General features: G+C 37.3%; 1 protein-coding gene across 1 annotated transcript in view; it reads right to left on the reverse strand.

Moving 5' to 3' along the window:
- The window catches only part of SEMA3E (semaphorin 3E), a 256,083-nt gene that overhangs the window by 100,220 nt on the left and 131,781 nt on the right, over positions 1-24,082 (reverse strand). The window contains exon 2 of the mRNA XM_060019862.1: positions 8,505-8,665. Coding sequence (XP_059875845.1) covers positions 8,505-8,600 — 96 coding nt within the window. The 5' untranslated portion in view covers positions 8,601-8,665. The remainder of the gene's footprint in view (positions 1-8,504; positions 8,666-24,082) is intronic.

Genomic DNA, 24,082 nt, shown 5'->3' on the forward strand with positions numbered 1-24,082 from the left:
AGTATAAATATTTTTACAAGCAGAAGTGACTGAGTTATATTTAGAGATATCCAAATTAAGTAGTGTAACTTTAGCTTAAAATAATGGTGGTGAGAGTAATTTTAGAAAAATAAAGCTGAAATTTGAAACTTGGAGAAAGCCAGGGGTGAAAATTTGTTAAAGTGAATATTTACTACTAAATATGGAATGTTTTATGACGTCCTATAAAATACAGCTTAAATAAACAAACATTTCCACTTTTGATTTCTTCATGAAATGAAACAAGAAAAGAAGATTTTATACCTCAAACTACTATTGCTACCTCCATGAGAATAATTTTGATTTGTTTTTCAGGAATCTCAGTACTTCTCAAATGTGCACAGATTGCAAGGGGCTATGTCGATAGGAGACGGACAAGCTAGTCCCTCACCTGTGGTTGAAATACCGGAGCCTCGTGGGGAACTCAACTTTGCCGTTAAGTTAACAAGGGAGAGACAGTTCCTTCTCGCACTTGTCAGTGGTTTTCCTCCACTACTGTCACCAACCACTAACTGTTCCACTAGTCTCTTAACCATTACGAAGGTAAACGTTAGTCATGCAAAGGGAATAAGAAGCAAGAGGAAAGAAGCACCTCATGACAAAAGGCAGAACTAACAGTACACTGAAGACCACCTTGGGAGACACGGAGTTCACACCAGAGCAGCAGCCTGGTTCTCAACAGTGACATGGTGCAAAGACCTTAGGCTTCTAAGACAAGTGAACCTGGTTTTAAGTTCTAACTGCTACTTACTGGCCTCATGGCCCTATTCTCCTCTTCCTTCCATTCACCCAACATGCTGCTGCTAAAGCAATCATGCTGAACTACCATTCTGATGTGTTTTACACGTATTCAGACTCTCCCACTGGCTCCTGCACTGCCTAGAAGATTAAGTTTCAACAGCACAGCAGTCAGTATTCTTCAGGATCTGGTCTAAACCCCATTTCCATCCTTAACTCTCATTCTACCCTGTTGATACCCTCACGCTCCCACCTCACCTATCTACTTCAGCCAAGTCATTACTTCAAAGTGCTCTAAAATGTCTGACCGTCTTCCCTGTATTCTCTCTGTTCCCACTACCTATCTGTGTGAATCAAAATTCCAACTACGATTCAAAGTCCAATTTTAAATTATATCTCATGCAGGAAACCTCAACTCCCAGCTTCTGTATACTTTCTTAGCATTTTACTTGGGCCTTTGTTATAGTTCTATTCAAACTGTGCTACCTGTGACAGATGTGTATGTATGTATCTTCTCCATTGCATTAGAAATATTTTAGGGTAGGGACTGTTTTATTCATCTCTGCATACTTCGTATCTCCATGACTGTTCCTAGAACTTAGTTGAATCATCTCTAAAAATATGCAGTACTCTCCTACCTCAGTTAGAAATGGCAGCACATAGGAATCATGTGCTGATTCTATGTCTTGTTTAGATAATAACCATGATAGCAAATATTTGGATAATACTTACTATGTTTCAGGCACTGGCCTAGGCAACTAATAAGTCAATAAACTGTCTTATAAAAGCTGTGAGATAAATACTATGATTATCTCTCTTTTACAGATGAGAAAACTGAGAAATAGAGTTATGGAATAAGCTGACCAAGATCACTCATCGCCTAAGTGCTGGACCAGATACGGGAGTTCAGGCAATCTGGCTATAAAACGTGTTCTTTGCTATTACATTCTGCTACTTTTCAAAAGGTCTTATAATATCTGCAAATGGAAATAAGTTAAAATAAAACAAAAAAAATAATCTGTTGGCTCTGTCTAATATCAAAAAAAAAAATGTAGCTGTTGATCCATTATATCTCATTCTAGAAATGAAATGTTGATCAGAAAGAATGAAGACAAACTTTCAACCAATAAAGAAACACAAATAAAGGTACCATGGCTAATGCTTCTTTATGGTAATACAAATAAACCTGATAAATATGAATTAGGAAATAAATTTTTCTCATGGAATATGGAAAACAGCACAAAAATGTTTTCAATAATTGTTAGGTGCTATATGAAAAAACTTTGTGTAATATCTAGAGGGATTTTTAACTCATTACTAGTTTTGGTTTACTAATTAATATTATTATTTACCATTTTGAAATATTATCATATATTATTGAAATATTTAGAGTCACAGGAAAAGTTTTTTTAAATCCTCTTTTTAAGAATTGCTTGAATTACTCAATAATTGTGTAAATTTTACTCTTAAATGCTCCTTAAATGCTAGCAATATACCAGGATGTTTTGTATTTATTCCTTTGCTCCCCTTTCTTGATCATATTTTTAACATACACAGTTTTTTATGAATTACACGTTTAACGCTAAAAAAAGTAACTCATTAATTTTGCATGCATATATTTTAAATCCCCTTAGATTTAACTCAAATTACATTTCACCAGACTGAAGTTCAAACAACTATGCATCATGTAAAAATAACATTTAGGGTTTCTCTGGTGGCGCAGTGGTTGAGAGTCCGCCTGCCGATGCAGGGAACACAGGTTCGTGCCCCGGTCCGGGAAGATCCCACATGCCGCGGAGCGGCTGGGCCCGTGAGCCATGGCCGCTGAGTCTGCGCGTCCGGAGCCTGTGCTCCGCAACGGGAGAGGCCACAGCAGTGAGAGGCCCGTGTACCGCAAAAAACAAAAACAAAAAACATTTAATATTGCTGAGTGTACAGCTGCTAACTAGAGAATTTAATAATAACATAATAAACTTTCATTATCTCTTTTGGCCACATCTTGATATTGCACTAAGTATAAATAAATTGGGGGTGGAGAATATGAGAAGAAACAGGTACATTCCTTTTCAGATGATCTAGATTGGAAGTTCTTCCTCAATACAAAATGATAATTTTAAAATTAAGTAGTGACTGAAAGGAAATTTAATGAAGAAGATTTTTTACTTTCCCAGTGGTCCAGCAGTTAAGACTCCGTGCTTCCCATGCAGGGGGTATGGGTATGATCCCTGATGGGGGAAGTTCTGCATGCCATGCAGTGCGGCCAAAAAAAAAAAGCCAAAAAGCCAATTTAAACATGGATAACTTTTTTTTTTTTTTTTGTGGTACGTGGGTCTCTCACTGTCGTGACCTCTCTCGTTGCGGAGCACAGGCTCTGGACGCGCAGGCTCAGTGGCCATGGCTCACGGGCCCAGACACTCCGCGGCATGTGGGATCTTCCCAGACCGGGGCATGAACTCGTGTCCCCCGCATCGGCAGGCGGACTCTGCGCCACCAGGGAAGCCCCACATATTACATTTTAAAAGATATTAAAAACTAAGAAATAAATGGAAAGTGAGAAAGCAGGGAAAATGGGCTTTGGCTACTCTTCCAAGGTGACTGATCCCAGGGGAAGAAGCAGGGATGTGGTAGCACCAAGTAGATATATGTTTATGGTGGGACTTTTTAAATGAGAGGTCTGTATCCTGCTTATAAAATGATGGGCTAGACACAGTGGTCTGACCTGAGGTAATTCTGCCTCCCGGGGGGTATCTGACAGTGTCTGGAGACTTTTTGATTATCATGACTCAGGGGCAGCATTCTACTGGAGTGTATTGGATAGAAGCCAGGGATACAGCTAAACATCCTACAATGGCACAGGACGCTCTCTGCTCCAACCTAGACTTATTCCAAATGTTAACAGTATTGAGGTTAAGAAACCCAAAGATAAAGCAGGAGAGATTAAAGATATAATAACAGGTAAATCATTGAAGGAGTAAGGTCCAGGAAAGACAGGAGGAGAACTTGGCCAAGAAGCAGAAACATCACATCTTCAGAGCCTGGACAGCACTGAGGCACCAACTCTCATTCTTTTTTTTTTTCCCCGCTACGTGGGCCTCCCACTGCTGCGGCCTCCCCCACTGTGGAGCACAGGCTCCGGACACGCAGGCTCAGCGGCCATGGCTCACGGGCCCAGCCGCTCTGCGCCACGCGGGATCTTCCCGGACGGGGGCACGAACCCGTGTCCCCTGCATCAGCAGGCCGACTCTCAACCACTGTGCCACCAGGGGAGCCCTCTCATTCTTAAGTCTACTTTTTTTAAACAGACTGTCTATGAAGTAGACCTTGTCTAACTCTGCTGTTACTGAAAATAAATGCAGAACGTCTATGTGGAGTTTTATTGCTAATCATTCTGTGGAAATAGGCAAGAAAAGTACAAAATAACAAATGCAGGTGGGGTGAAGTCACCTCAGAGTTAATGTAGCTTACCTCTCAGAATTCCTCATGAGTACCCAGCCCTTCTGTGGCCCTGGGAGGGGCGTTAGCAATTTTGAAATTTAAGTTTGAATTATATTTCCTGAAGTGGCCCAGCAAACTGTATATACTTCAGGCCCCACAAAACAAGGATTTACCCTTGAATGCAGCAAAGTTATTCAATTTAATAATTTGTATAGCTACTTTCCTTGACATCCTTGCTGGATGGAACCCTGAAGCTTCAACAGCCAGCTACTATTCTATTTAGCTCCCTAAGATGCAGTTCATAAATACTCATCACTCTCCAGCTTTCTTATCCTTATATAGTCTTCACAGGTCATTTCCTCCATTACAGCAGTCTTTCTAGCATTAAAGGCCTCAGGGTACAATTAGGCCAAAACAATCAAGGATAAGTAGGTTATTCAATTTCCCCTACTCTAAAGCAGAATCACATTAAAGTGGGAAGCTGCTAACTCCTGGCCTTAGTTCCACATAGGAAATGAGGGCTCAGGAAAACTGTTATGAGATTTTGTGTACATAAAAGTCATCTAGAAAGTGTGTCATAAATGTGGATTTCAGGGACCCGCTCCATGAGAGTTACAGGATCCAGATCGAAGGACAGCAATTTAAGAACTACTTCCTTAATGCAAAGATTCTTAATCTTCTGGGTGTCGGATCCCTTGAAGGATCTTTCCATATTCACATACTTATAATGTTAATAGGGAGATTTTATTAGTTTGCTATGGCTGCTATAACAAGATGTTACAGACTGGGTGGCTTAAATAACAGAAATTTCTTTTCTCATAGTTCTGGAGGCTAGAAGTCCAAGTTCAAGGTGTTGGCACCTCTGGTTTCTTCTGAGGCCTCTCCTTGGCCTGCAGATGGCTGCCTTCTCACTGTGTCCGCACATGGCCTTCCCTCTATGGGCACATATCCCTGATGTCTCTTTCATGTATCCAAATTTCCTCTTTTTATAAGAACACCAGTCAGACTGGATTAGGCCCACCCTAATTGCCTCATTTTAACTTAATCACATCTTTAAAGTCACATTCTCAGGACTGGGAGTTAGGGCTTCAACATATGAATTAGGGGTTGGGGGGGAGGAAATCATCCCATAACAGAGATTATTCCATGGCCCCCATTCTAACCACCCCTAGCTTAGCTATTCCTTCAAAGAACTGGAGTGTGCAGATGATCTACCCGAGAGAAAAGAAGGGGGCCACGTGGTGAACACCACAGTTAGGAGGAAAATGAGCATCCAAAAAAGGGAGAGGAAAATCCATTGAATTTGTCTGGAAGAAGGAGGTCCTTGATGGTCTTAAAGATTTATGTGTGTATACCTGGAAAAGACGAAAACTCCAATTCGAAAAGATATATGCCCCCCAATGTTCACATCAGCACTATTTACAATAGCCAAGACATGGAAACAACCTAAATGTCTATCAACAGATGAATGGATAAAGAAGATGTAGTATATATATACAATGGAATATTACTCATGAAATAATGTCATTTGTAGCAACATGGATGGACCTAGAGATTATTATACTAAGTGAAGTCAGACAGAGAAAGACAAATAGCATATGATATCGCTTATATGTGGAAACTAAAATATGACACAAATAAACTTATTTACAAAACAGAAATAGACTCACAGACATAGAAAACAAACTTATGGTTACCAGAGGGGACAGGCAGTGGGGGGAGAGATAAATTAGGAGTTTGGGATTAGCAGATATAAACTACTATATATTAAGTTGACAAACAACAAAGTCCTACTGTATAGCAGAGGGAACTATATTCAGTATCTTGTAATAACCTATAATGGAAAAGAATCTGAAAAAGAATATATGTATACACATATATACATAACTGAATCACTTTGCTGTACATCTGAAACATTGGAAATCAACAGTACTTCAATTAAAAAAATCCCCAAAAATGATGTGTGTGTATAATACAAATATTGCATATTTATGTTTTATATATATAAATATACAATTTTATAATATATATTTTAGATAGACATTGAGAGAGAGAGCAATCATCTCTTTTGAGAACTGCAGAGAAAATAAAATTAAGGGTGATAGAAAAAAAAAAAAGGGAAGAGTTTAACACATTATGTGTCTCCACTTCATCCTGCAACTAAAATAGTAGCCAAAGGACATAATGCAAAAAGGACAAATAGAACTTGAGTGGAGATGCCAAAGAAATATGAGCAACATTTTGGAAGTTCTACAACATATGGACAGGTGTTGACTGGCTTTCCACATGAGAAAAGCTGAAATCTAAATGCCTGCAAGGTGAAGGGAGCCAATAAACAAGCTGATTCATGAAAAAGAACTTGAAAAATTCTCAGGAATTAGAAGTCTAGGGCTCTTCTGAAAATGGGAAAAGGGGTGGGTGTGGGTGAAATCAGGAGAAATCATTCAACGTCTGTATAATAAACAGCAGGCCAGACAATTGAGAACAAAACTCTGCCTTATAGAAGTCCCAGAAAGAGAGTCAGGAGGAAAATGGAAAAGGAGGGAAAACATCAAAGAAATAATAACATTTTCCAGAGCTGAAGGCCAAGGCTTTCCCCTGCAGAAGGCCCACTGTGTCTCAACACAGTGAATGAAAAACAGATCAAACCTTAAAGAAAATTTGAGAAAATGTTAAAACATAGAAGGGCATGAGGACAGGATTAGGGGAACAGGGTGGCAGGAAACAGCTTATAAATAAAATTTTGAAATTAGAATGGTATCGCACTTCTCTGCAGCTATACTTGAAGTCTGAAAACAATGGAACACTATCCTCAAAATTCTAGAGCAAATGATTTTCATTCTAGAATTTTACATGCATCTACCAATTCTGTGTGGAGTCCGAAAAATATTATTTTTAAACATTAAAAATACCTCAAAAGTTTACTTTGGATCTTTCTTCAGCAAGCTAATTGAAGGTGTGTTTCAGTAAAATGTCAGACTAAACTACGAAAGAATATCACACAAGTGGGAGGTTGAGGGGATGCTCCAGCATTCAACTCTGGGCTGACAAGAGAATCAGGAAGGACGCATCTCATTTAAAAACCAAAAACTGATTTGGAAAGCCATACGGTTTACAATATTAAGAGGAGTATAAGAACTCTGGTAGAAAGTTTGGTGAAAAATGAGTAAAAGTAATCTAAGCAAATGAAACAAAGAGGAAATATTTCATCTGGGGTGGCGGGAAGAAGTGTGATCCATTTTCCCAATTATAATAATATAAATAGTTATTACTTAGCTAAAAGTTGTGGTACAGCTCTATTGGGAAGATGACCAGGCAGACGAGTAGGGGCTGCTGGTGAAATAGTGCAGATATTTTAGCTACGGTACTGCAAGAAAAGAAAGCTAAAATCCTCATCTTCCTTTACAGAAAGTCAACAGATATTATCTAAAATTAACAATACCAAGGAAGAACAGTACACAAATGTTATTTAGACATATGGAGGTAAGAACCAGAAGAAATGAGAGTTTTACATGATTTCCTCTAGAGATGAGGAACTGTCAGGGATGAAGGTATGCTGCTTTTTATGATACATTTTTTTAAAAATGCCTTTAAAAAATATGGACATCATACATTTCGACAAACATAAAAATAAATAAGTAAATTATAAAGAAAATGTATTATGTAATACATTTATGCCAAAAATATCCTATGGTCTATAAATATTTCTGCATGTTTTATATAAGGTTGATATATCAATATTTCTGGAAACATATTACCTCAATTCAACTCTATAAGCATAGATTATAAGAACCATTTTTCTTCTTACAGTTAATCTTTCTCAGAAAAGTTGGGTGCTCTCCTATTTTAATAGTTTAATCCTTCAGGTTTAAAAAGCATCCACCTGAATTAGTGACCTTACCAACAGAAATACATGAGTTAGCTATACTGAGTTCACACATCCGTATTTCTTCAGGATGGGATTTCTGGAGTAATAAGGCCTAAAGGTACTTTACATCAGCATATTCCAAACCCAGGTGTCAGGACAGTGGGTGTGGTGACAAGGGCCATCAGGCAAGAGAAACGTCGAGTGCACCAATCAGAAGTCTTCTGGGGACACAGAGATCTGTAGTGTGCTAGAAAAGTTCATTCTCCATCATTTGTAACTTTTTCTCAAAATGATTTTAATGAATATTTTATTTCAATAATATTATCACTCAGAATGTGAAATGGCCAAGACAGTGAAAAATCTAGTCCAAGTAAAACCCACGCAAGAAGCTATCTCCCTGACTCCTTTTCTTTCTCTCCTGAAATATAGTTTGCTGTTTCCATACCTCTCTATAGTCACTGCCGATGTGTTCTAAGCTGAGGGAATACACAAGATCCTTGCCTCCCACGAAGAGTCTCTCTTGATATTCATCCAGCAGCATTGTCTGGAGATCAAGAAATCCAAAAGGGCTATGGAAGACTGACGTTCTGTTTAGATCCAAGAGCTCTGAAATACAAAACAAAATGTACACTAAACACAAGAGAAAATATAAATACCTTTATAACACTCTTCTCATGGCTCTATTTTCATACCTATTAATACTGTGCAATTAACATTCATTTTATCATAAATACAAAGTCTTTAAAATTTATTACTCAAAAAGATTAAAAATATATAGTGCATCAACAATACTTAATTGTGTATTTGAAAATTGCTAAGATAGTAGATCTTAAAAGTTTGAATCAACAGAAAAATATTCTATGTCAGGTGATGGATATTAACTAAACTTATTGTGGTAAGCATTTCTTGATATGTACATATATCAAATCAATATGTTGTAACCTTACACTAATACAACATTATACATCAACTATAATTCAATAACACTGGAAAAAAATTTTTAAATATTTGTTCAGTGTGTAAAAAAAAGTACAATGGAAATAAGTTGTGATATGCACAAATTAACATCTTTTATAAGTTTATTGATTGAAAAGCTTTGATTCAACTTAATAGGTAAGGTAAATATCCTACGTTTTTAAATACAGAAAGAATTATTTTTCACAAACTTTAATGTAAAGTGCTACACGGAAAAGTCATTCCATTATGACTTTTATATTTACTTTTCTATGTATAACAAAAATCCCAATTCTACAATAAATATTCCCAAAGCAAGTCCAGTTAATTCCAGATGAACAACAACTCAGAAAAAATGTTTCCACTTGAAACTGGTTTTGAAAGTCATGTCCAAAATCAAATTGTCCAAGAATGGAAACTATCAGTGTTGTTAATGTATTCAGTACAGTGGGAATGACTGTTAAAACTGATGGGGATCTACTTTCTACCACTGTGATTTGGGCTGGTGTTTATGCATTCACCCCTACTTCAGAAATTACAAATTATTTGTTTTAGTTAACATACATTTAATTTTAGAAAGCCAGAATCTGGCAAACCTCTCATATGTGTGTATTTGTTTGTTTGTTGAAGCTATTTAATTGCATATGGCAGTTCACTACTTAAGGTTGGTAAATGATAATGTGAGAGCCTTTGAGGATGAGAGAGAATTAATACGAAACCCTGCATGTTGAAGATTTCTTAAAGAGGCTCCTTGGAAATATTGACAAGTTAGAAGATAACTTCATTTCCCAAAGGTCAGCTCCTAATGCATCTGACAAAGAAGGTGAAATACTGGTAACCAGAACACTCAAACCCAGACAGCAGTATGAAATATGAAAATCGATAGCACTTTGTCCACTCTTACACTGCCTATTTCTGAGAAAAGAGAAATGAAGTATCTTTTCCCCTCTATTATGAATGTATTAACTTCTATTTGTCTACTCTGAAACTGTTGATGTCCAAAGTTTTGTGGAATGGGGCTAACTTTAAACCTTCAGTTAAAACAACCAATTTTGCTAACATCAAATTATCATTTATAAAGGTAAAACTTGTGATACTGAATCATTTGACCATTCACCTAAACAAAGAACTTAAAGTTTTGAGGGACAGATGGAAATAATAATAAGGTGCTTTATTTAGGGAAGATGAAAATAGGAATTTGAGAGATTAGGCGTTCTTGAATCCTGGAAGACAAATTTTTCCCACTCAGTAATTTTGTCAAGGTAGAATGACACTGTTTTCCTTCCTAAATAGGCATTCACAAACAGATGTGTATTTTAGGGATTCAATACTATAACAAAAATATAAATCAGAGCTCTCCACTGCCATTGCACTTTGTCTTCACATGTATTCACTTATGGTTTTACAACAGGGCTGCTAAGTGGAGTATTTTCCAGAAAAGGCTCCCCAGTTATTCTAGTATGTTGCTATAATTCCTCAAGCTTTATGCATGGTGAAATCATTATCTGAAAAGATTCAACTGTTCAAAGAATGGTTATACACTAGCTAGAATTAGCAGGTCTCTAAACTACAGACTTACCAAACACAGTACTGTACAAAGCTTAGAAGAATAAGTTGGCTGGAAAATGAGAGAAAGCCAGGAAAGGAATGAAACATGAGGGCGCTACCCTAAAGTGCTGCCACAGTGGAGTAGTCAGTGCCAATTTTTAAAAGTATGAATTGGAAAGAGAGGCAGCTCAACCAGTAAAGGAGGCACTCCATAAATGAATTCCATCTAGGGATGGAATGACCTTGCTTTTTCCCAATGAGTCATTAGGACTTCATTACCTCTGTATATAAATAGAGATACAGACATCAAAACTTCTACTTGTTTTTATGACTTGCCAACTTCTGCAATGCATACTATGTTTACTATAATTTTTATAGTGTAAAGGTCATCGTTCCTGTTTCTTTGTCAGTAATAGAGACTAACTACTGGCCCATCAGTCTTATTTTCTTCTAATCAAATTTTATTCTGACCCATCTTCCCATCACTATGATGAAGTCGATCCCATGAGACCACAAAGATGAACTCATGTTCCTGTGGAGATGTAGACTGGAAAATGCAAAGGGAAAAATTTCAACAAATGCAAATTTTTAAACTGTTCATTTCTTACAGCCTTTACATGTATCAATTTTTTTTCCACCACAGTAAACAACCACAGTGTAACCGTCTGAATTACCACTGTCCTTTATTTTACTTATGAAGAAACTCAGGTGCCCAGAGAATAAATGACCAGCCTACAGCTATATACTATTACAATGAAAAATCACTCAAATTACAAAAAAAAACAAAAATGAGAATTAAAGTACAACAGATGTATATGCCATAATGAAAGTCCTGTAGGCTGAGAATCTGAAGAGCCAGGTTCTGGTCTTGGCTTCGCCATTAATTACCTGAGTAACTATGAACAACCACTTAACCTCTTTAGATTGGTTTCCTCACATGTTAATCACCCTTGTACACTCAAAATGATTAATTCTTTGACTAAATTGCATTTTTGAAATGGAGGTGATAAAACATTGCTAAAAAAAATAAACCCAACCACAGATATTTTACAGCCTTTCAAAGTACAGTGCTGCATCTATATTTTTTGGAATCTTAACAAATGGAGGGAGTGATCAATGAACAAGTCTACATATCCCACGACCCTTATTTAAGCTTGCCTGAAAGGAAGTAGTTAAAATATTCATTTATTACTTTTCATATATTTAAATGATTACAGGGTCAGGGAATACTTTTAGGTTATCAGGAATTTTGGAGCTAATTTATTTTGATTCATTCATATCACCTCAGAGGAAGTTGCTGCTGAGGTATGTTTGGATACATAAAATTGAATATCATGTACATGTCTTAGGTAGTAAGTTAAGAAATTTCATTTCACTTACGAAGACACTTCCTGGGATAATTCCTAACTTATTTTTTTTAAATATAAGATCCAATAAACAGACTGCAGTTTTCTTTAAACATGTTCCCAATATGAGAGCTGTGCATTGAATGTTTCTGCAACTCTCCACTTTGACCATCACCGCCCAACAGAATAATGCCAACGACTGATTCCTAAGAAGTTCAGGCTCTTCTGTGGAAATTTCAGAATCAAGGTACTAACCACTGTCTGTGACTCTCCAACATCCTCGACTTTAAGTCAGGAAAGGTTAAAAGCACCCATTATGCGTAAATATTTGTGTTTTAGACATATACCTGGAATAATGGACACAGAGGAACATTTTTTAAAGGTTGTGCGTATTTATGCTTTAATACTAACTCTAATTTTCTACTTTTATTTATTTGATTATTTAACTTGCATCTTTCCAAAAAGGATCTGAGATGACTCATACAAATATATTCAGTTGAACAAACAAATATACTGCTAGGGGTGCTAAAATGAAGGGAAATAAAAAACGAAGAAAATAAGATGGGAACGCTGGAATAAATGCTATTAAGTGAAAGTTGATTCTCTAATATCCTATACACTGTTAAAGTGAGTATCAAAATTGACCCCAGGCTTCTTAAAATTCAAATTAAAAGTCACTATAATACAGGAGAAAAACTATATCAATTGCTTAAGAGTACTGCCTGATGTGATGATCAGTTTTAGGTCTCAACTTGACTAGATCAGGGTTGCCCAGATATTTGGCTAAACATCTCATTTAATCATGGGCACTTCCACGAGGTAAGACCTACAACTACCTCCGTTTTCTAATTGCAAAAAGAGAGCTTTTAAGAGATTCAGTGCACAGCTAAGGTTATTTGGTCATTGTTGGTGCCAAAATTTGAATAAGAGGTTGACTGGAGAGCTTAGCTATTAATGATCCATGTGAGATGGGGTGTTTATCACCACTGTATACTCACAGAGCTTAGTCATCCCCAATTCTGGTCCCCAGAGATGAAGAGCATCAAGATTGTTTGACTTGTTAAAAGCTTGCTCCTTATAAACAGTGACTCCATAACCTTATATAGAAAACTCCCAATAGAAGCAACTAAGTCTAGTCTATTAAGGGATTATGATGTTTCTGAACTTGAATACATTTTTGCAGAGCTTGATATTAATAATAAAGTAAAACGGAAGGTCTTCCCAATATTCAATAGCTGTGATTGATATAATTCAAAACAATTCAACAGCAAGAACATCAAAAGGAAAATTTAGGTTAATATCAATTTTAATTACCTATCGTATGTATTTAAAAAGCTGTCTCAAATGACTACGGACGTGTTCATGTTGCTTTATTAATTGGTGACATTTTCAGTTTTATACATCTTACTTTAAGAAAACTGAAATGTTTGTAGATAACTTGTGATAGAGTTTCAAAATGATTTGAAACATTTTTTGGTATATACTTAGGCAAACAAAACAAAACAAAACAAAAACCTCAAGCAGGAAGCTTCCCTCCTTCTTTAAGAATATTTCCTCATTTTAGTTTTAGAGCCAGCATTTTAAGTCATAATAGTGGTCTTAGCACCAAATTATAGTCCGTGGACTTGGTGTATTTACCAAGCAATGGCTGACCTATTTATCCCTCTGCACTGCTGCAAGCTGCTTCGATGAAAGAATCAGAAAACATACAGGAAGAGGGGAACAAAGAAACTCTAATCTCAGGTAATCTCCAGAAAACACAGTGCAAATAATGGACAGTGCTGACTGCATAAACCGGAGGAAGCTCATCTTGAGTTCTTCCTACTCTAAAAACAACACGAATTACTTGGGGGAGGCAGTGGACAAAGAAACAGGACTAAACTGGGATGCACCAACTCAGGGTTCATCCGGAAATTTTCTCAAGAGGGAACTAATTATTATTGCTAAGCTGCCTGCTAATTATCAGCTGTCAATGAAGGCATACTCAGAGGATTTAGTCATTTCCTCTCATGGTCTTTCTTTTAAAACTGCAAGGGAAATAGTTTTGAAACTCACTGACATCAATATATTATAGAGACAGTTCTCCTCACTTTGTCAAAATATAATTAAATTCCACACATCCATGTACAAGATGGGGGAGGACAGAGTACATATTTTTAAGTTCTCAAACAAAAAATAGATCTAGGGATGGGTGTTTCCTTTTTTGAATGCATACTTCTACCAGTCACCTGCAAAGTAGTGACTTCCTGGGACCCAGGACTTTAAACTTTTTATTATTTTCCAAATCAATTCTTTTATTCAATGTCTTAAAGTTAATTCAACAATAAAATATTGAATCACACACAAAGTCAGCATTATTAAAGAAAATGAAATGTAGAAATAAAGGTTAGAAATTTCTTCAACTTCTTAACAATTCCAAAGGAAAAGGTTTCTTACTACATGCTTTGATGATTTTGACAGACCTGATCAATACTCACTAATGGCTTGTAATAACGTTGAAACAGAGTGGTAAAGAAATAAGCAATTAACTTTTTTTTAAGTGTAAACAGGGCTTCCTAATTGGTCCTTCCAGCAATGGACTGTGGCCAGCCTTTCAGGCACTTTCTGAACTTTTAGATTTCTATCTTTCTTACAAGTCAAAGGTCCACGACAGGCATTGTGGTGTTCCAACTTTTAATCATAAACTGCTTCCAACAAAAGCAGAAAAAGTTCAAAAGTACACATGAATAGCCTAGGCATTAAACAGCCTTTTACTTCCTTGGTCAAGGAAAATAATAGTGTCAGAATTTTAATATTCCTTATGTTCCTATCTTATATAAATTATCATTATTCAGTGTTATACACGATATTCTGCCTTACAGGTCTCTGAACGAACACAAGGGCACCATGGGACAAAGGTTACACAGAATCACTGTCTATGCATGTACTGTATGTGTGTGAGTGCACATACTTAAATCATTGAACTGAACAAAATCATAGAATATAAAGTGCTACTCCATAAAAGTCAATGATTTAACAATTTTTGATTGCCTCCTAAATATTTAATTACATTTTATTCCAGTGGAGGCCAAAGGAGCAAGTCCTAAGTGAACAGCTTCCGAAGCTGAGCCTGCAGGCCAGAGGGACCCTGACCTGGGACCACCCTGTGTCCTTCATTCAACATTCCTTTGGGGCCTTGTAAACTAGGACATGTTATTCTAAATATAATGGAAAGGCCCTCAAAGGTTTTAAGAGCAAGTACATGACTGGATTTATTTTTAAAATACCAATGGGTTTTGATATGCATAATTGCCAGCAGGGGGCAAAAGTTGAATAAAAGGTATGGGGGAAAAATATATATATATATATATAATAAGCAGGTGAGGAGAATGATAGTAGTAAAGCATGGTGCACTGTGACGGCAAAGCCCTGAAAGATTAAGTGGAAGAAAGCTAGCCATCAAATTTTACACAATACAGTAAAAGTCTTTTTTAAAATGTAAGCTGTTTAGGATTGGGGTAACAGATTGTAATTCATTTTGATGAAACATTCAATGCATACTGAGATAATCTGCATTAGGTACTAGATCTGGGGTTTCAGAGGGATACTAAAAATCAATGTAATTATGTACAAATAACACAAATCAGATTTTGGCATTCTTCATTTTATTTCTGTACATCAATTTTAGGTAAGTTTTTTCAGGCTTACATACCGGAGAAAATCAGGCCGGTTTACCTTTTTTTTTTTTTTTAAGAAAATATTTTTTATGGTTCAGAACCAGAAAGAATATAAAGATTTACAATGATAGATTCCCTTCCATCTGGCCTCACTCTCCCTGTAGAGTTCTCACTCCTTCACCCTGAAGGGTCAAACCCTGTCTACTTTCTTGGGTATTCCTCCAGAGTTTCTTACACCTACACAACAAATAAGGTAAGTATATAGGTCTTTAATACTTTCCTAACTTTTGGTATATAAAAAGAATCATAATATAAGCTCTGTTGTTTACTTTGCTTTTCTTCACTTTATATACTTTAAAAGTCTTCCTGTACCAAAACTCAGGGAGGATACAGTTTGCATGATATCCCACTTTATGAATCAGCTATTGGCAGGCACTGAATTCTTATAAATTTTTGCTATTAAAAACAGCACTACACATGATATCACTTATCTGTGGAATCTAAAAAAAACGATATAAATGAACTTCTTTACAAAAGAGAAAGACTCACAGACATAGAAAACAAATTTATGTTACCAAAGGGGAAAGTGGGTGGAGGAGGGATAAATTAGGAACTTGGGATTAGCAGATACAAGCTACTATATATAAAACATAAACAACAAGGACCTACTATATAGCACAGGGAACTACATGCAATATCTTGTAATAACCTATAATAGAAAAGAATATGAAAAATAATATATATATAAATGTATAACTGAATCGCTTTGCTGTACACCTGAAACTAATGCAACACTGTAAATTAACTACACTTCAATTTTTAAAAATGGTTTAAAAAACAGTGCTAACAATGTGTATACATGAATATATGCCAATTCACATATGTGAAAATATATCTGTAATATACATTTTTAGAGTGGAATTACTGGGCCTAAAGAAACATGAGTTCATAATTTTTTACAGATACTGCCAATGTGCCTCCATAGGAATTATATCAGTTTAATATTCTACTACTACATGTGAGAGTGACTGTTGCACATCACCTAAGAGAACAGTATGTTATTAAAATTTAGGATTTTTGCAGATCTGATTGTGGGAATACAAATTAATTTTCTTATTATGGATGAAGTTAAGCATCCTTTCCTATATCTCAGAGTACCTTATTGTCACTTTTTGCCATTTTTCCCTTTATGTCCATTGCCTATTTTTCCACAGGATTAAAGGTGCTTTGTCAACACCTGAATTTAAGAAATGTTTAAACTGTTTTTATGTTTTGTGCCATCATGGCTGAAAGATGAAGGAGGCGAGGCTCTTAAATGTAGAAATTTGTGCTTCAACCATGTTAGAAACATATATTTAATGTGTTATAGTTTTGCTTTAGTAAGTAGAGTTAACTCTTGATTATCCAGGGAAATTAACCAGTTGGTCATTAACAGCTCACCAAAAAAAATGTTATAAATCAAGGAACATGCTTGGTCTCCCGGAGGCTGAACTGGGTGTCAACAAACTCCCAGGCACAGCTGTTCAGCTGGGGAGCCCTACGTGGGACAGGAAAGGTGGAGCCTTGGCCACAGTGGAGGTGCCACCGTTGGGGCAGTGACAGTGGTTTTACAGCCAGAGGCCTTTCTGAGATGTTTTCTCCTCCCTAAGGAGACCATGGTTGATCCAGACATTTTCCTCATCCATCCTCCCCGCCTTCAGGGGCATGTTTCCCAACTGGCCTCTTCAGACTCCAATCCCCTTCAGACTTCCTCTGGATTTTTCCGATAGCTCCATTTTTGAAGATCCCCATTGAATCCATTTTTACTCATTTGGTTTTGCTTTAACAACTATTTCCAGTCACTCATGATTCCCAAATTCACAACCCTTTCTCATACACAGATTAACTAGGAGTTATATTAAGAGGCATAATATTTTTTTAATAATTTACTCACTACTATAAAATATCAGAAATGTTGTGCTTAACATGCAGTTTCCCAAGGCCACTACTGTGGAGGTCAATTTTTACTTATAGTCAGGCTTTTATTGAACACTAGCCAATGAGAAAGTTTCTTTCACATGGAGGGGAAAAATGACTCACTCAAAACTGACCTTTCAACCCTACTCTTCTTACCTTGACTCTGTGTTGATTTCTGGACACTTGTTTACGAAAATTCCAAAATTCGAAATAACAAGTATTCTACAAGATGTTTTAAACGTTCAGTCAGAGCAAAAGTTAACAAAGCCAAGAATATGTGTGAAAAGCCGTAACGTTTTCTATACTGTTAGTCATTTAAAACTTATCGAGAGGAGGGGTGTGAAAGGAAACATGTTCCTAGAAGTCCAACGAAGTGCTCTCAGCATTATCATAGTGTGCTATAGGTTTGATCATCATCTGAACATCTTCCTTTCAAAATATTTTCATATAATCTACGAAATTATCTGTGATAATAAAGCTTTGATTTCATTTAGTTATTTGTTACTTATTTCTTAATGTGAGACATGTATAAACAGCATTCATTTTACAGTAATATCTTAAAAGCCACTATTTCTGGATTATGTCATTTCACTAAGGATTGGCTCTCATTTAATATTTAAAACTTGAATAATAAAACACAACTGTTCTATACATTTACACTGTATTCTGTCTTAGAATTGGATTTAAAATAAATGAGCAACAGTACTTCATAATGCATTTCCTCTAACACACACTGAACAATCTTGACTCCCATCACTCAAACTACACCCCACAAAAAACTGCTTTTTGTAAGATACTTTTCATTTTTGAACAAAGTTGGCTAAGGTATACACAATTGTAATTAGCATAATTAGCTGTTAAATTGTAAATATATTTCAATATGATCTTGACCCAGAAGTGCTCTATGCTATAAAACTAATACGTTTTATACAGGTTATATGTTTAATTGAAGTTAGGTCATGCTAAGAAGGTGACTAGGTCTATCAGCCACTTTTTCATTTTATAGTTGATCATTTTAAATATTAGATTAATATAACTTGCTAAAACATAGCATAAATTTTAGGGGCTTTTCCCCCCCAGCTTTATTGAGATGAAATGTAATATTGGGTTAGTTCAAGGTATGCAACATAATGATTTGATATACATATATAGTGAAATGATGATCACAATAAGTTTAGTTAATATCCATCATTTCACAGTTATAATTTTTTTTCTTATGACGAGCATTTTTAAGATCTACTCTTATCAACTTGCAAATATACTGATAAAATACGGTACTGTTAACTACAGACACCAGGCTCTACATTACATCCCCATGACTTATTTATCACTGGAAGTTTGTACCTTTTGAACACATTCACCCATTTCCCACACACCTAAATTTTTATGTTTTTGTTGAAATTCTGTACCTTTCTGTAACAACTTTATCGATCACTGGTCTATAATGTTTTCTCTAATAAATACTCCATCACATAACAACAAACAAGCAAATTAACTAAAACTGGAATTGAATTTTCACTTCATCATACACTGGTTCAAATATTTGATATCTGAAATTCTTCAAAGTAATATGATACTCAATTTCTTGCCTCCTATATTGACCCCCAAATCCATACTTATTTAGCCAAATGCCTACTTGCCATCTTCTCCTGGACTCTAACAAACTAGCTTTTCCAACTGAGCAAATGAAGAATAACTCGTGATTTCCACCTATAAACCAACTCCTCTCTCAGACTTCCACTCACAGTAAATGGTTCTTTGGATCTCGCCAAAAATCTAGGATTTGTCCTGATTCTCCTTTCCCTGAATGCCATACTATCGGTCCTCAACATCTCACTACAACTACCCAACTAGGCTAGTGAAACGGCTTCCGATTTTCCTGCTTCTACTCTCCCCAACTCCCCCTTCCACCCAATTGGTTTAAAAATAGTAGCCTTTAAAAATATTAACTGCCGGGGGCGGGTGGCAGGGGAGGACCTTCAAGATGGCAGAGGAGTAAGACGTGCAGATCACTTTCCTCCCCACAAATACATCAAAAATACATCTATATGTGGAACAACAGCTACAGAACACCTACTGAACGCTGGCAGTAGACCCCACACTTCCCAAAAGGCAAGAAACTCCCCACGTACCTGGGTAGGGCAAAAGAAAAATGAAAAACCAGAGACAAGAATAGGGACAGGACCTGCACCAGTGGGAGGGAGCTGTGAAGGAGGAAAGGTTTCCACACACTAGGAAGCCCCTTCACTGGTGGAGACGGGGGGTGGGGGGGAAGCTTCAGAGCCACAGAGGAGAATGCAGCAACAGGGGTGCGGAGAGCAAAGCGGAGAGATTCCCGCACAGAGGATCGGTGCCGACCGGTACTCACAAGCCTGAGAGGCTTGTCAGCTCACTCACTGGGGCGGGCGGGGCTGGGAGCTGAGGCTCGGGCTTCTGAGGTAAGACCCCAGGGAGAGGACAGAGGTTGGATTGCATGAAGACCGCCTGAGAGGGTTAGTGCACCACAGCTAGCCAGGAGGGAGTCCAGAAAAAAGTCAGGACCTGCCGAAGAGGCAAGAGATCATTCTTTCGGGGTGTGTGAGGAGAAGGGATTCCTTCCCTGTGTTCCCACAGAAGGCAGAGACCACCTAAGTGAGCTCCAGAGACAGGCGTGAGCCACTGCTATCAGTTCAGACCCCAGGGATGGGCTTCAAACACTAATGCTGCTGCTGCAGCCACCAAGAATCCTGTGTGCAAGCGCAGGTCACTATCCACACCCCCCACCCTGCATAGCCTTGCAGCCCACCACTGCCAGGGTCCCGCAATCCAGGGACAACTTCCCCAGGAGAAGACATGGCGTGCCTCAGGTTGCTGCAACATTATACGGGCCTCTGCCACTGCAGGCTTGCCCCGCATTCCAGTTGTGACTACCGTACCCCTCCCTCCCCCCAGCCTGAGTGAGCAAGAGCACCCTAATCAGCTGCTGCTTTAACCCCCTCCTGTCTGGGTGGGAACAGATTCCTGAGGGTGACCTACACGCAGAGGCGGGGCCAAAACCAAACCTGAACCCCAGGACCTGTGTAAACAAATAAGAGAAAGGGAAATCTCTCCCAGCAGCCTCAGGAGCAGCAGATTAAATCCCCACAATCAACTTGATGTACCCTGAATCCGTGGAATACATGAATAGACAATGAATAGTCCCAAAATTGAGGTGGTGGACTTTGAGAACAACTGCAGACTTGGGTTTGCTGTCTATGACTGATTTGTTTCTCATTTTTATGTTTATCTTAGTTTACTTTTTAGTGCTTGTTATCATTGCTGGATTTGTTTATTGGCATGGTGGCTCTCTTTTTTAATTTTATTTTAATAATTAAAAAAATTACTTTTAATTTTTCCTTTTTTTTTTAAATTTCCCTTTTTCTCCCTTTTCTCCTGAGCAGTGTGGCTGACAGGGTCTTGGTGCTCCGGCGTGGTGTCAGGCCTGAGCTTCTGAGGCGGGAGACCCAAGTTCAGGACACTGGACCACCAGAGACCTCCTGGCCCCACGTAATATCAGTCGGCGAGAGCTCTCGCACAGATCTCCGTCTCAACGCTAACACCCAGCTCCACCCAATGGCCAGCAAGCTCCAGTGATGGATGCCCCATGCCAAACAACTAGCAAGACAGGAACACAACCCCACTCATAAGCAGAGAGGCTGCCTAAAATCATAATAAGGTCACAGACACCACGAAACACACCACCAGATGTGGTCCTGCCCCCCAGAAAGACAAGATCCAGCCTCATCCACCAGAACACAGGCACCAGTCCCCTCCATCAGGAAGCCTACACAAGCCACTGAACCAACCTCACCCACTGGGGGAAGACACCAAAACCAAAGAGAAATACGAACCTACAGGCTGCAAGAAGGACACCCCAAACACAGTAAGTTAAACAAAATGTGAAGACAGAGAAATATACAGATGAAGGAGCAGAAATATGCAGATAAAGGAGCAAGGTAAAAACCCACCAGACCAAACAAATGAAGAGGAAATAGGCAGTCTACCTGAAAAAGAATTCAGAGTAATGACAGTAGAGATGAGCCAAAATCTTGGAAAAAGAATGGAGAAAATACAAGAAACGTTTAACAAGGACATAGGAAACTAAAAAGCAAACAAACAATGATGAACAACACAATAAATGAAACCAAATATTCTCCAGAAGGAATCAGTAGCAGAATAACTGAGGCAGAAGAACGGATAAGTGACCTGGAAGATAAAATAGTGGAAATAACTACACAGCAGCAGAATAAAAAGAATGAGAAGAGTTGAGGAGTCTCAGAGACTTCTGGGACAACATTAAATAGACCAACATTTGAATTATAGGCGTCCCAGAAGAAGAGGAGAAAAAGAAAGGGTCTGAGAAAATATTTGAAGAGATTATAGTTGAAAACTTCCCTAACATGGGAAAGGAAATCAAGTCCAGGAAGCGCAGAGAGTCCCATACAGGATAAATCCAACGAGAAACACATCAAGACACATACTAATCAAACTATCAAAAATTAAATAAAAAAGAAAAAAAATTAAAAGCAGCAAGGGAAAAGCACCAAATAACATACAAGGGAATCCCCATAAGGTTAAGAGCTGATCTTTCAGCAAAACTCTGCAAGGCAGAAGGGAGTGGTGGGACATATTTAAAATGATGAAAGGGAAAAACCTACAACCAAAATTACCCTACCCAGAAAGGATCTCATTCAGATTCAATGAAGAAATTAAAACTTTTACAGAAAAGCAAAAGTTAAGAGAATTCAGCACCACCAACCCAGCTTTACAACAAATGCTAAAGGAACTTCTCTAGGAAGGAAACAGAAGGGAAGAATAAGATCTACAAAAACAAACCCAAAACAATTAAGAAAATGGTAATAGGAACATACATATCGATAATTACCCTAAATGTAAATGGATTAAATGCTCCAACCAAAAGACACAGACTGGCTGAATAGATACAAAAACAAGACCCGTATATATGCTGTCTACAAGAGACCCACTTCAGATCTAGGGACACATCAGACTGAAAGTGAGGGGATGGAAAAAGATATTCCATGCAAATGGAAATCAAAAGAAAGCTGGAGTAGCTTTCAAAATTCTCATATCAGACAAAATAGACTTTAAAATAAAGACTATTACAAGAGACAAAGAAGGATACTACATAATGATCAAGGGATCAACCCAAGACGAAGATATAACAATTGTAAATATTTATGTACTCAACATAGGAGAACCTCAATTCAGAAGGCAAATGCTAACAGCCATAAAAGAGGAAATCGACAGTGACACGATAATAGTAGGTGACACCCCACTTTCACCAATGGACAGATCATCTGAAACGAAAATAAATAAGGAAACAAAAGCTTTAAATGACACATTAGACAAGATGAACTTAATTGATATTTATAGGACGCTCCATCTAAAAACAACAGAATATACTTTCTTTTCAAGTGCTCATGGAACTTTCTCCAGGATAGATCATATCTTGGGTCATAAATCAAGCTTTGGTAAATTTAAGAAAATTAAAATCGTATCTAGTATCTCTTCCAATCACAATGCTGAGACCAGATATCAATTACAGGAAAAGAATTATAAAAAATACAAACACATGGAAGTGAAACATATTTTACTAAATAACCAAGAGATCACTGAAGAAATCAAAGAGGATATCAAAAAATACCTAAAAACAAATGACAATGAAAACACAACCACCAATAGGATCTAGAGTCTGAACTCCTGAAACCATTTTTATTAAAGAAAATAGAAAATTCCTCAAAAAAAAAAAAGAAAGAAAGAAAACAGGACCAACCAAACCCTGTGGGATGCAGCAAAACCAGTTCTAAGAGGGAACTTTACAGCAATACAATCCTACCTCAAGAAACAAGAAAAATCTCAAATAAACAACCTAACCTTACACCTAAACCAATAGAGAAAGAAGAACAAAAAACCCCCAAAGTTAGCAGAAGGAAAAAAATCATAAACATCAGATCAGAAATAAATGAAAAAGAAATGAAGGAAACAATAGCAAAGATCAATAAAACTACAATCTTCCTCTTTGAGAAGATAAACAAAAATGATAAACCATTAGCCAGACTCATAAAGAAAAAAGGGGAGAAGACACAAATCAACAGAATTAGAAATAACAAAAGAGAAGTAACAACTGACACTGCCGAAATACAAAGGATCATGAGAGACTACGATAAGCAATTATATGCCAATAAAATGGACAGCAAGGAAGGAATGGACAAATTCTTAAAAAGCACAACCTTCCAAGACTGAACCAAGGAGAAATAGAAAATATAAACAGACCAATCACAAGCACTGATATTAAAATTGTGATTAAAAATCTTCCAACAAACAAAAGCCCAGGACCAGATGGTTTCACAGGCAAATTCTATACAACATTTAGAGAAGAGTTAACACCCATCCTTCTCGAACTCTTCCAAAATATAGTACAGGGAGGAACACTCCCAAATTCAATCTATAAGGCCAGCATCACCCTGATAACAAAACCAGACAAAGATGTCACAAAAAAAGAAAACTACAGGCCAATATCACTG

Source organism: Delphinus delphis, chromosome 9, assembly GCF_949987515.2.
Source record: "Delphinus delphis chromosome 9, mDelDel1.2, whole genome shotgun sequence".
NCBI lineage: Eukaryota > Metazoa > Chordata > Mammalia > Artiodactyla > Delphinidae > Delphinus > Delphinus delphis.